Source organism: Malania oleifera, chromosome 13, assembly GCF_029873635.1.
Source record: "Malania oleifera isolate guangnan ecotype guangnan chromosome 13, ASM2987363v1, whole genome shotgun sequence".
Lineage (NCBI taxonomy): Eukaryota > Viridiplantae > Streptophyta > Magnoliopsida > Santalales > Ximeniaceae > Malania > Malania oleifera.
The window spans coordinates 41,514,686-41,529,030 of record NC_080429.1 but is presented as its reverse complement, the minus strand read 5'-3'; the positions used below and the strand labels follow the sequence as shown (position 1 = coordinate 41,529,030).

The 14,345-nt window shown below is 34.3% G+C and overlaps 1 protein-coding gene across 3 annotated transcripts; it reads right to left on the bottom strand.

Moving 5' to 3' along the window:
- Nucleotides 1-1,076: 1,076 nt before the first annotated feature.
- Nucleotides 1,077-6,097, bottom strand: LOC131146286 (probable myosin-binding protein 5). Of its 3 annotated transcripts, none has more exons than XR_009134295.1 (5): nucleotides 5,026-6,097; nucleotides 3,783-4,691; nucleotides 3,488-3,717; nucleotides 2,484-2,606; nucleotides 1,077-1,420 (listed from the first exon to the last, which is right to left on the bottom strand). XR_009134295.1 is itself a non-coding variant. In XM_058095767.1 (4 exons), the coding sequence occupies exons 1-3, from the start codon at nucleotides 5,774-5,776 to the stop codon at nucleotides 3,509-3,511; spliced, it is 1,869 nt and encodes a 622-aa protein (XP_057951750.1). In that variant the 5' UTR covers nucleotides 5,777-6,010; the 3' UTR covers nucleotides 1,077-1,420; nucleotides 3,488-3,508. The 3 variants fall into 3 exon arrangements, 1 of the variants encoding a protein (XP_057951750.1); XR_009134296.1 differs by having other exon boundaries at nucleotides 3,819-4,691; nucleotides 5,026-6,010; XM_058095767.1 differs by lacking the exon at nucleotides 2,484-2,606 and having other exon boundaries at nucleotides 5,026-6,010.
- Between the last annotated feature and the right edge of the window lie 8,248 nt (nucleotides 6,098-14,345).

Here is a 14,345-nt window from a genome sequence, read left to right as displayed (position 1 = left end):
TTAATGGGATATATTTCGATGCAAATTTAAAAGAAACTTTAACATAATAAAATATATCATAAAATATTTTTACTAATTTTATTGTAGTTTCTTGTATTTTTACATTTTAATCATATTTATTTATTTTTATTTCATCCAAAGGCCAAAGAGAGGATGTGCTCAATTAGGGTCTTAATTTATTTTACTTCTGAGAATGCTAACCAAAAAGTTTCAGTCCTATGGAGCGTAGTTTTAACAAACACCCCCACCCCCTTTTGGTTGTGTATGTTTGTGGATTTGGGCATATGGGGGATGGAGAAGGACCCAATGCGTTTAAAGGAAGATCCCTCTCGACTCAAATAAAGGGGTTACTTCGTAACATTTCTCTTATTTATTTTTAAACTTTGCTGTACAATGAAAAATAGGTGATGATAATGTATTTGTCTGCGTTGCAAATTTTGTTATTTTTGTTCTTGGTTTCCAAGTGTTGTATAAATAAAAATTAAATTTTATAATTTTTAATAATGGCAATTTGTTTCCAGAGTGCTTTTAAAATTCAGAATTCACTTTTATGAATTTAAATAAATAAATAATAAAATTAAAGTAACATATGAATTTTAAATATAATAAAATAATAAAAATATGAATGAGATCTATCAAATGTTGAAAAAAAAAGAAAAAAAAGCCATTCAAAGAATAATTTTATCAATTTTGAATTGCCATGTATTTTTTGGAGAGCTAAAAAGTGAGTTTAACAACATGATAATTAAGTATTATAATGTTTTCTTATTTGATTCTTTAGTATTTTCGTTATTCAAATAATATTTTTTAGCTTTAAAGACAAAATGAGCATGCATTTAATAAGTTTTTAACTTTTATTTTAAAAAAAAAAAATATTAACCAAACATATTGTTAGTTTTTAGTTTTTAGCATACCATACATCCATGGTGGTCCATCTCTACCCAGACCTGCATGCATGGGAGCCTTGTGCACTAGGCTGCTTTTTTTTCCCCATAATTTTTTACAATGATGCCAAACAATCCCTAGGTGTTTCCTCTAACAAATTAAATGCTCTGAAGACAATGTAATAAAAAAAAGCTGTCAAATTCAGAAAACTTGTTTGATTCTTGAAATATGGATTGCCTTGCCAAATCCAGTCCACACAATCATATCTACTTGCAGGATGGGTCAATAATGCACAAAAATGTTAAACATGTAGTCTTGATCCTCAAAGAGAATTCATCAATTAACAGAACAAAGTTGATCATGCATGAAGCAAGAGAGTGAGAAGAGAAACAAATTATCACTCAAGCTACTTGGTATTTTGAACAGTTCCAAGAGACATTAGGGTCCAACATCTTTGAGCTTTCCTCTAAGATCTATGAAGTTATCTGTGCTGCATTTTCTCCCTTCTCTGACTAGAGCATCAGCTTCTTGCACCCTAGCAACAACAAACAGATATAATACATCAAGAGAAGGGAGAAAGGACCAACAACAAAAGGAAGGATATGTCAGTCAAGCACTGCAACTTTTTCAAGTTTGGACAATTCAATGAAGTGAGGACAATACCACTTCATTTCTACATACCAAACATTTAGTGAGTTGACTACATTGTTCCACTAAAATTAAAATGCTTTGCTGCATTGCAGGTGAAAAACTGGTCAGAGACATCAACAGCAGCTAATCTTATTTGTTTGCACAAAAATGTATCAGAGTTCATGCTTACAAAATTACCATAATATATACGCATAGTATAGCATTGTTTGAACTTCAAGAAACTAGAGCAATCACCAAAAATTTGTTGTCTATGAATCCTTCCATCATCCATCAATTGCTCAGGGAATGAAAAAAATGTAGAAATGTACATATACAAATCCACAATGGGGGGACAACATTCATTACAATGGGGATCTCGTAATGTGTTACTGTTCTACGGGTGGCTCTTGCCCTAAACTATCAGTGTATCATTTGCTCATGAAAAGACTTAAATGGAGAAGTAGGAACATACATTGCTTGGGATATAAAAATCCATGCCTAAGGACCGCCCCTGTCTAGGTGAATTGGTTCTTTGACATAGTATCAAAGCCTCTTTGACCAAATGTCTTAAGAGTTTGATCCTCAGTACCCACATTATGCTTTCTCTACTCTTCAAATCGAATAAGCATGTGTGTGCGGGGCTGTATAGAGTTATTAAAAACCATCCCTAGGCTTGAATAGCTTAAGCATTTTTAGGTGAATTGATTCTTGGACATATATTGCTTGTAACATCAAGCATGCCTTGACTAATAAACATAAAAAGTAGTCATGTTTAGGTTTATATATTTGGTGATTGCCCAACACTTCTGCATAGATAGATTAAGTCACAAAAATATAAAAAAATATAAACAATAAGGCCATGTAAATCCATGATAATTTGTTACAGCCGTTGGACCTGCGATGGCTATTCCAGGCAAAACACAGAAAGCCCTAAAAATTGGGAGAAAAAGAGAAGAAAAGAACATTACCAAAGTCAAAAAAAGGAAGAAAATATCTACAGCTCCTTGAAGCTTCAAAACCAGAAGTTCCAATTTTTTTTTCCAGAATAGGAATAAATGTATTTACATCCTAAAACTTTAAGAAAAAGAATCCTGCAACCAAAAAAAGAACTATATTAATAACTGAATTCTGGCTTATTTAGTTTTAAAGGATAGCTATTCAGCACTCAGGAAAGGCAGAAAGGAATCCTGCGACCAGAAAAATAATTATACAAGTAGCAGAATTCTGGTTTATATAGTTTAATGGACTACCATTCAGTACTTGAAAGGCTGTCTTTGTGCTCACAGCACACTTTGAAATACAAAATACTATTACTATTACCCGATGTTTGGAGAGTTGTCTGAATTACAGAATTAAAGAAAAAGAAAAATTTAAATATGGTGAATCAAAGAGATGATCAACAGTAATGAACTATGCATAGAATGCATCCACCCCCCGCCCCCAAAAAAAAAACAAAATAAATGCATCTTCTGGATAAGCAAGCATCCAATAACCAACAAAAATTTTTTTAACAAGAAAGAAGAAAAAAAGAAAGAACAAAAGAAGCATCCAATAGTCTTCCAAAGAAAAAGAAAAAAAAAAAGAAAAGGCTTTGCCATCAGTTATTCCCTTAGATAGCAGGCACTCACTTCATATAGGAATGAGCTTGCACATGTGTTGCTGGATACATTTACATTTTACAATTTTCAGTGAGGCAACTCTAAAACATGACAATACAATTCTTTTTTTTTTGGGGAGTCATCAATTCACATTAAAAATATCGTAGTGAACAGTTTTTGAAATTAATATAAGCTTGAAAGAAAGTAGCTTGACGTTCCCAATAACAATTAATGAGGAACCTGGGTTTGGGCTTGGCCGTACTTATATTTATAATATGCTTGCTCTTTGATTTTGATGGATAAAGTGGATTAAAATTATTGGCTAACAGTTATGCAGTAACTGCCCTGAGAAAAGTTATTTAGGAAGTAGTTACCATGAAATATTAGGATGAAAATCATGCAGCAACATCTTTCCTGGTCATTTTCTCCAAATGCCGAAGCTTCTGCAAGTGTTGAGCTATCTCTGTCAAAAGCTGTGTTCCGTCATTACCCTTCTGAATTGTCATAGCAGCATGCTTTAAGAATCCACTATCTGCTTCGAGGGCCCTCAATCTCTCACTGAGATAGGATATTTCTCTTGCAATGAAGGCACTAGTTCCCTCTCCTGCCACCACAGAAAGACACACTTAAATGTTATTGGAAATGTAAAAGAGTGAAACAGTCAGTTACCTCTATCTTCCTTTTCATGACTAGCCAAGTCTGTACTTGATAGTGAGGATTGCACCCCATCATCTGCAGTTTTCATCCTCTTCTCCAGCTTTTTCAAGTGATCAAAAAGATATAATCTCTCGCCTTCAAAATCCAATATAGACTCATCAAGGACCCCCCTTCCATTCTCTTCTTGCAATGACCCAGCTCGACCAGAATTATGCTCATTTTCTTCATTATTTCCCCCTTCACTAAAACTAGAAGAAGGGCTGCCACATTCAGATTTTTCACTGAAGGATGAATACGATTGGGAATGCAACTCTTGGTAATCGTTAGCAGCCCGGTCATCACATCCCTCAGTACCTACTTTCCCGTTGCACCCATATTTTTCTCTATAAGTTCCAATCTCAGTTTCTAAATCTTTCATTTCTTCCTCTCTCTTGGCAAGCAAATCCTTCATTACTTGCAGTGCTTCTTCGTCATACTCTGCCTGCTCCTCCATCATTCTCTGATACTGCAAGGCCTCCATCTGAACAGCAGCCTTTTCTGCTTGCAATCGTGTGATCATGGCCATCGCATTGTTTGCAGCAATGGCAGAAGCACTTCTTTCTTCATCCAGTTCCATGTACAGAGCTATCAGCGACTTGCGATCCAATCGAACCTGTCGCTTCAGACGATGCAAGATGGACTCGCAATCTATTTCATTTGTTGAATTTCCCTCAATTGATTCTGAAGCCAACTCCGATTTTTCAAGCGGAGACTTCCTGAGAAGTCTAGTAGTCCACCTTGGACTATTTGTAGCCGAATCAGTGAGTGGGATTCCAAAGAACTTGTTTCCTCTATGGAAATTGGGGCTCTTGCACACTTCATTTAAATATTCAGATTCTGCTAGCAATGGCACTGTAGCAGCTTTGGCATCTTCTCTGCCCGCTGAACAAGATCAAACCGTTCAATGAGGGAGAAGGCATTTAGTAACAAGTCAAAACAAATATACAGAAGATATGACCAATAATGGAGGCATTTATAATTTTAGAGTACTCTAAATTATTATTAACATGTTCAAAAACTAGTCTTGGAAAAATCAGAAAGGAAAATATGCTTTGTATTGATTAATCATTCATGAACTACTGCAATATATAATGTGGTAGTTCTCTGAACTTTTAGGTTCTGACATGTCAAAACTGCACCATGAAATGGCAAAGAAATACTTCAGATGCACTCAATATTTATTTTTCTGTTTTTGATTTAGATTCACATTGCTTACCTGCAATGAATGCATTTGAGCCTTCCTCCTCCTCCGTCATTTCATTATCTGACATAAACTTGAGTTCAGAGTATTGAATGTGGGGCAATTCTGAGCTCCGAGACTCCTCATTCTTCAATGTCACGAAGGATGCCCGAGGAGTAGGTGCGGGAACATGTGAAAGATGATTTCCATTTGTTACAGAGCGATTAACACTGCTCCTAGGCAAGGACGATTTCATCTTCAGGGGTTCCCCACAGCACGAACACCGAAGTTCACTACTCTTCTCAACGTGCACAACTTCATCCTTCTTTCCGACAGGCAATTTCAAATTAACTCCGTGATCATCTTCAACAAAGCACTCAAAATCCTTATGCAGAATCCCAACCAGAGATTTATATGTATCACAATCAGATTCTTTCCCCGTGGCAAAGGAAAGGAGACATTGCTCACACATCCTCCGGATATCAGAAAGCTTCCGGTGAACATGACAATACGCCAGGAACGAAACATCCTTCTTGTGAGCTTCACAAACAGAATCATTATAATAGAAGTCCGAGTTTCTACGGACCAGAACATGATCGATCCTTGTGCAAAGCAAACATGGGATTTGCATTTCGAAAAACTTGGCTAATTCGTTGGCAATGAAAGAGAGAAACCCATCAATAAAAAGCATAACTATCAACACCCATTCGAGAACAGCATAGATCACAAAATGTGGAAACTTGCCCAGCTCCTGTTCAACAAAACGCCTGAATGACCGAGACGCCATGTTTCCTTAACTCTAGAACGAGAATCAAAGAATTCCTATTCCCTCTTGCAGTATAATTAAAGAACTCAAAATGGGTATCGATTGAAAAGGGTCAAAACGTCGGAGAGAAAGAAGCACAATGCAGGAATGATGATGAGATCATGACCTTGGCATGAAGAACCAGACCCAGATCATGATCTCCCTCTCTGTCTCTCTTTGTGGGCGCCCGTGTGAAGAAGGAGAGGAAAGAGAGCAGAGAAGGTAAAGTCCAATTGGAGGGTTTCAGAAGTTGGGTGGTGGTGTTCGTCTGGCCATAAATAGAAATGCTTTTGAAGGAAGTAGAGGCTACTAGGAGGACCGTGTACCTGAAATAACGGTCTGTCGTGAAAATTAAGTGAAAAAAAAAAGAAAGAAAGGCAAAGTCGTATAACAATATAAATAAATAATTATACATTTCAAGTATACATTGGTGCGTTCACTCACATACACATCTTTTATAGGATTGGACGTGACTTTATTTACCCAATTAAAGTTTCAGCTCATTACATGAGCTAAAACTGAATTTTTTAAATAATTAATTAAAATTTAGTTAATTAATTAATTAATTTTTTTTTTTTGAATTACTACAAAAATTTCATTTAGTAATGATTAATATTTAACAATGAGAGCAAGATATAATCATAAAAATTTATAAGTGATGAGGATTTTTTTGAATGGTTATTAAATAATAATCTATTATTAACGATGGTCTAAAAGCCTGTCATTCAATAAATAAATGGGTGGACTTCCATTAGTGTAAAATTTGGGTGCCATAGAGAGTTAACCATTGCTGCAAGGGTAATATGTGCGCGGTACCTGTAGCAAGCAAGGGGAAATGTCGACCTTCACTCTGATCTCCCACACCCCCTCCCTCTTTCCTTTCAATCTCGGCACCTCCCCCCCCCAAAATTTACTTTGTGTGTGTGTGTGTGTGTTTTAAATGTTCTATTGTGCGGGGCCTGCATCAAGCAAGGGGAAATGTCGACTTTCACAATGATCTCCCGCACCCCTCCCTCTTCCATTTCAATCTCAACACCTCCCTTCCCCCCCTCCAAAAATCTCCCTTCCCTCTCAACCTGAATCTGCTTCCCCCCAGAATTTACTGTGTGTGTGTGTGTGTGTGTGTTTTTTTTTTTTTAATATTCCGTTGTGTTTTTATTTTCAAGTTCAAAGCTATTATAGATTTCTATTTTATGTCCAATTGGATTATGCATGGGTTTCTTATTTGAAAATCCTAGTTTGGCCATGGATGCTCCCAACCCATTCAGTCTCGCCTCATATAATCAAAGAAGGCAAAATTGCACATGATGTAGCAGGATTGTTGTAGTCGGCTGGTGTAAATAAATAATAAAACAAGGAGAGGCAAAGGCTTGCTGGTGGGCAGATTTGGTTGTGTGGTGGCACACACTCCAAGGAGGAAAAGTTGGCTTTGTAGGAGATTTGCAGCAAATAATTTTTTCTCTCCGTCTATAAAAAGGAGCACTACTCCTTCATTGAGTCGGCCTCCGGTTGTGAATAAATACACAGAAAAAGAAAGCTTTCCGTGAGTGAGAGTGAGTGAAAACACAATAAGTGTGAGTGCACTGTGAGTGTTTATTAAAGTGAGTGAATTGAGTGTGTTGTAATCCTCCTCCTTCTTCACTGTATACCCATATATAGAGTGAAGTTACTCATCTCTCGTGGACGTAGGCTAAATTGGCCGAATCACGTAAATCTTGTGTGTTTTTTGTGTGTGTATTATTTGATCTTGGGCGGGATTCATATCCCAACATGTGTGTGTGTGTGTGTTTTTTTTTTTTTAAATGTTCTACTGTGCCGGGCCTATAGCAAGCAAGGGGAAATGTTGACTTTCACTCTGATCTTCCGCACCCCCTCCCTCTTCCCTTTCAATCTCAGCACCTCCCCTCCCTTCCCCCCCCCCGCCCTGCGCCAAAAATCTCGCGTCACTCTCAACCTGCATCTACTCCCCCTAGAATTTACTATGTTTTATTTTTTTTAATGTTCTGATGTGTTTTTATTTTCAAGTTCAAAGCTATTATAAATTTTTATTTTAAGTCCAATTGGATTATGCATAGGTTTCTTATTTGAAAATCCCTATTTGGCCATGGATGCTCCCAACCCATTTTAGTTCATTCCTCTCCTTTCAAGGTGATATTTATTGATATTGTTGACTTTTTGAATCCGATCACTATTTTGATTATGACAAATCATAGCATCTCATGTGTGCGTTTAGTCTTTAAACAAATCTATAATGCAGAAGGCATAAATGAGAGATGCAATATGGGAGCCTTGATTCATACCAACGATCATATTCCAAGGCGTATTCCATAGACAATCAGAGGAGCAGAACACTTAAAGACTTTATTTATTATTTTATAAGTTGTAATAATTATTTAGGTTTAATGTGTGCATGCATATCATATTATCTAAATTGAAACTCAACCAATACCTTCGATAGACCATAAGACCTCCAAGTAAAATGAAAAACCTTTTTCATAAAATTCCTAACTTATACAAAGGTTTTAAAATGGTTTTGAAGTTAAAATAAGGCAAAAATTAATTTTTACAAAGGGGTCGGTTAACCGGCCAGCCGACCAGACAGTAGAAATAAGCATTTTTTTTTTCTATGCATAACTTCTTATCTTAAAAATTGTTCAACATGAAAGTTTTGAGATTTTCTCTTACCTTTCTGTTGATACCAAGAACGTTCAATTTGGAGTCATATAGAAAAAGATATGGCTAAAACACCGAAAGGTATCCGTAGTAGAAAAATTCCCTTCATGTTTCTTCTGTCTTAGTGATGAATGTTTTTCTCAATCCATATATTTTTATCTTAAAAGGTGTTCAACATGAAAGTTTTGAGATTTTCTCTTAGCTTTCCGTTGATACCAAGAACATTGAATTTGGAGTTGTATAGAAAAAAGTTAAGGCCAAAAGACCAAAGGGTGTCCGCACAGAAAGCTCCCCAACGGCCGAAAAACGCCTAGTTTTCAAATTAAATCATATTTTAATACCCCAACGGTCATAAAACAGTTAGTTTTGGTTTTTGCTTATAAATACAAGCCAAAGACATTTGAAAAATTAAGGAGAGATATCTTAAGAACATATCTATACATTCTTTTGTTCTCCCTCATTTTTCATACCCCCTTTGTGCATTAAATTTCATATTTCTCCTATTCTTTCACTTTGAAAATTCTTTTTGGGAGAAAATATTGTGGGTTATTGAAGGAAACTTGGAGCATATATCCACTCGTATATTTTTACTTCAAAGACTTCTTTTTCTTGAGGTAATTTTGAAAAGGTTTGAATATATATTCAAGTTTATATATATTGTTTGAAGGTCTCTACTTTTTATTCTTGTTGTCTTTCAAAGATCAAATTTCTCCTACCCTTTTTGAAAATATTTTTGGAGAAAAATATTTTGGAGGTTTTATTTAGAAAGGCCTGAGCTTATATTCAAGTTTTATATATATATATATAGCTTGATAGCCTTTTTATTATTATTTTCTTCAAAGATCAAATTTCTCCCATACTTTTTATTTGAAAATATTTTGGAGAAATTTATTTTGAAATTGTCTTGAAGGCTTAAGCATATATTTAAGCTCATACATACATATATATATAAAGGTCAATCATTTTAAATGAAAACCCTAACTTCTCCCATTCATTTATTTGGAAATATTTTTATTGGAGAAAATGGGTTAGTTCAAGAATGCTTTGAGCATATATATTCATTGATATATATATATATATATATATATATATATTGTTCTTGAGAAGTTTCTTGACAATGGCTTGAGCTAATATTCCCTTTCAAATATTTAGCTTGGAAGCCTTATTTAAATTAAATTTTAAAAAGTAATTTTCATAAAGAAAATCATTTTTCATACTCTCATTGGTTTACTTGAAAAATATTTTGAGAGAGGACTATCATACTCTATTGAGCTTCATTTTAATATTATATGAGAGTGCATTTTAGTGCTTCATATTGTACATCATCTGCTTAGTATAAAAGTAGTTGTATTATACACAAATTTATTTTTCTATTATATTTCCGGCGTGTGGTCGGAAGAGGATTGCATTGTCCTGTAAAGTGCACCAGAGTAGCTCAGGCCCAGTTAGAAGAGCTAGGAGCATCGTCCTATAAGGTGTGGTTGTAAGTTGTGGCTTAGCCTCGAAATTTGAGCTGAGGAGACTCCACCTTGTAAGGAGATTCGTAACCGGCTTCTACTCTGCTCGTTTAAGTGAGTAGGTTAGTGGAATCCTTAGGGGTATACTCAAGGTGGGGATGTAGGCAGGATTGGACGAACCTCGATAGCAAATATTCTCTCTCTCTCTCTCTCTCTCTCTCTCTCTCTCTCTCTCTCTCTCTCTCTCTCTAATTTAAATTCCACACTTTAATTTCCTTATGTGTATGAATGTTTATTTATTGTTATTCTTATTTTTCATACAAGTTTTAATTTTTAAATGAGATTTAATGTGGTGAATCGGTGAAGTTTAAATTAGCAAAATATTTTTTAAATCCCAATTCAGCCCCCTCTTAGGATCACACCATAACTCTCAATTGGTATAAGAGTCTAGTTGCAATAAGCTTAATCGTTTTTGCATAAAGATTGCAAGGGCTCATATGTATGTATCCTTGTTTTGTGAGGGTAAATCCTTTACATATCCTCCACAACTTTTATTGCATAGATTTTACTTTTGAATATTGAAAATGATTTTTGTAAAATCAATTGTTTGGGGGATTTGGAAAGTATTTTTCAAAAGAAGTTATGTCCAAATGAAAATATTTTTTAAATGCATAGTTTCCCAACATTGAAAATAAAATGAAAAAGCATGACATGGTTTTTATGCATATCATCTTGTGTGTCATGCAAATATTTATATTGTACCTTAGTTACTAATGCTCTTGAAAGAGATTATGTTTTGTATTTGTGCTAAGGAAATTTTGGGAAAAATAAGCGGTATGGAAAAATTGAGAGAGAGGAAAACACCACTTCGAGCTTAAACGTCTAAGGAGTCATTTGAAAAGGTATATCTTTTCTCCTTCAACTTTATTAAATATTTCATGTCATGATTCATGTCATTTTTTTTTTTGTGTTGAATCTTTTATGAATCATGATGTCGTTTGCAATAATAGCATGCTATCTTATGAGGTGCATTTCAAAGAAATATTTTTTAATACTCATAAGATTTTAGGATATAACATATAAGGGGTTATAATGATTTAAATGCTTAAATAGTGTTTTATGCTTAAAATTTTACATTTTAGTATACACTACTGTTATGCTAAGATTATTAGAAAAGTAAGCCAATATGAAAATCTTAATTGATAATATCCAATCCAATTGCTTAAATTATATTTATTATGATTGGTTAAATTTTGAAAATATTGGCAAATTGCATGCTTTAATGTGTAAATCCACTTCATATGGTCAATGCCTCTGAATTGGTGAAATAATTCATAATGTTATATATATATATATACTTAAAGTTTAAATAATTTTGAATATAGCATATTTTTTGTCCACCAAATTGAATTGAGTTTTAGGAAATTAATCTAGTGCTATGTATCATATAGCCCTAAACTCATAATGGAACTTAAATGATTATTCACATTTAAGTTTATTTAAAACTCATCCCCTTAGAAAAATTAGCTTAAATCTTAGAATAAAATGCCAAATAATATTTATTGAAAATATAATCTCTTTGGAAAATAAGTTGAATATAAAAGGGGTGAAAAAGTGGCTAAATGTGTCAAGCCCAAGGACTCAAGGCCAAAGTTATGTTATTAAAAATTTAAAGTATTTGGCTAAGTTTTAAGCATTAAAAATGAAAATCTAACAACATAAGATAATAATGCTTAGGTTAAGGGGGAGTTCTTTAAAATTCATCAAATGTGCAATCAAGTGTATTGTGCTTAATTTAGAAATATTTTATTGTTTTATTTATATTGGATGACATGAGAGCTGCATGCCAACTATCCATTCTTAGCTTTAAAGTTGTTGGTTTTTTGAGTTCAATCTCTATTTGATGCTAGCAAACAACTAGTATCTTATGCGTGCATTTAGTGTGTAAACATGTTTTCATTTCAGTACGAACATAAGATATCGATAAATGGATGCTAGAAGAACTTGAAGAGCGATATTATCTGGCATAGTTCATAAGGATAGGAGACCAAAGAAGAAGAAGAAGAAGAAGAAGAAAAAGACATTTGTTTCAATTTGTATATGCATTTTTATTTTTATCATTCTGGTTTGTAATAATGTATGTATATGCATGAAATGATTTGAATGCTCAGACAAAACCGCAGACAGACCTTAGGGCTTCGGTCGATTGACTCTAGATTTTTTAGCGTAAATTAAATTGTCTAAACCTTAGATTGACCTTAGGTCCCTCCACATAATTTTGCTAGAAATCAGGACAAAATCTTAAGTGTGAAAGGGCTTCGGGCGATTGAACTGTGTGTGTTGAAAATGCCTCGATCAATCGAATGGCTGACTAGTTAATAAGTTTGACTTGGTTCGGGCGACTAAACCAAATTGAGTTGAGCGTCCCTAGATGACTGAACCCTTGAACGGTCACTTTTCACTTTCCTAGGCACCCGAACTTCACGTTCAAATATGCCTTGGTTGACCCAAAGTTGAAGTTCGGCATATCGAACTTTAGACTGGGCGACCGAATTGCGCTTTTTTGAAATCGCATTCGGTTCAGCAAACCAAGCCCATTTTCAGGCACCTGAATGTTCAAAAATGACTTTTTTTGTTGTGTCTATTTGGGCGACCGAACTTTAGGTCAGGCGCCCGAAACTCTCGGGTTGCTCATTTTTAATTGCGGTAATTAAGGTTAAAACTTAATTAAACTTTTTTAAAAATTCCCAATAAGTCCCTAACAGTCGTATTTTGTTGAAAAACTATAAATACCCCTTTCATAACTTAGATTAGTAACTTTGATTAGCCTCAATTTTTCTCTTTGATTTTATCCTAATCAAAGTTTCCCCAAAAACATTTTTATTGCAAAAACTCTTTCATTGGGGCAAATCTTTTACTTTCCGAATTTCTCTTTATTATTCTTTAGAAAATTTTTTCAAAGAGAGTATATATTTATTTGGACTTTTACTTGCTTTGATTTGCACATGGATCTTCAAATGCATATATTTTGTTTTGTGCAAAATTTTTGAAACCATAACCCTAGGCTCTCTTATGTCTTATTGAAAATATTTGTGGAGAAATTTTTGATTTAGGGTTTCAATTTTTGAAGTCTTCATCATACATATTATGTTCAAAGATTGGAAAAATATTTTGAGAAACATACCCCTACTCTACTGAGCATACATTTCATATCATGCTAGAGTATTTGCATTTGAACTTAAATGCGTACATTTCTATTTGTATTTAGAAGCACTGTATTATGTGCAAAAATGATTTTTATTGTACTAGTTGGGTTCAGCCCGTTAATTAAATTGGGGAGTCTCATCCCCGTAAGTGAGATCGATTCGGCTTAGCCCAAAAATTGAACTAGGGAGTCTCAGCCCCGTAAGTGAGACTAGTTCGGCTCAGCCTAGTAATTGAGTTGGAGTTTTCCTCACCCCATAAAGAGATGATGTAACGGCTTCTGCTTCGCCCGATTAAGTGAGTAAGTTTAGTGGAATCCTTGGGGGGTATGCCTAAGGCGGGGATGTAGGCTGGTTTGGCCAAATCTCGATAACAAATCTTGTGTCTCTCTCTCCCTGTCTCATTTAAATTACTGCACTTTAAATTCAGTATGTGTATGCCTATTTATTTACTGTTATATTTAGTTGCATGCACACATTTACTTTGAATGAGATACGCATGTATGCATGAACCAAATAGCTTAATCTTTTTACATACACGCGTTTAATATTGAATGAGATATGATATGTGGTGAATCGGCGAAACATTAAAATTAGCTGAAAATTTTTTAAATCTCCAATCCACCCCACTCTTGGGATCACACCATTTCCAACAAAAGTTACATCAATTGATGGATGGTTAATTATGATCCTTTAAGCTGGATGCAAATATCCATCTGTGCTAAATGTTTATATTATGGGTGGATAACTTATAACATAAGTTGTTATTTGAGTTTAAATAGATCGCATGCTATTTGAATTGAATTCTATATGTACATTCTTATTTAATGCTTATATTATCTGATGAATGGATATCTTTTAGCGTGATCTATTATTTGACCCGCATGCTTGAACCAGAACCCCATCTGCATGGCTGATGTAGATTTATGAATTGCATGCTGGTAGTTGACTAGGTTTTGCATGTTATTTTGAATGATCATATATAGACATATATGCTAGCTAGTTGACTAGAATTAAAATTCCATAAGACTTATTGTAAATTTTAAATGACTTTTACAAGTTTTATGTAGGATCAAAATAGTGGCCTTATTGAACAATAGTTCTTTAATCTTAAAATGGTCACTTAGACTGGTGCATGTACATGGTGATTATTGAATATTTATGGTCGTTACATACTAAATAAAAATGCTTTGAAGCTTATTGCATGCTAGTTAGTTT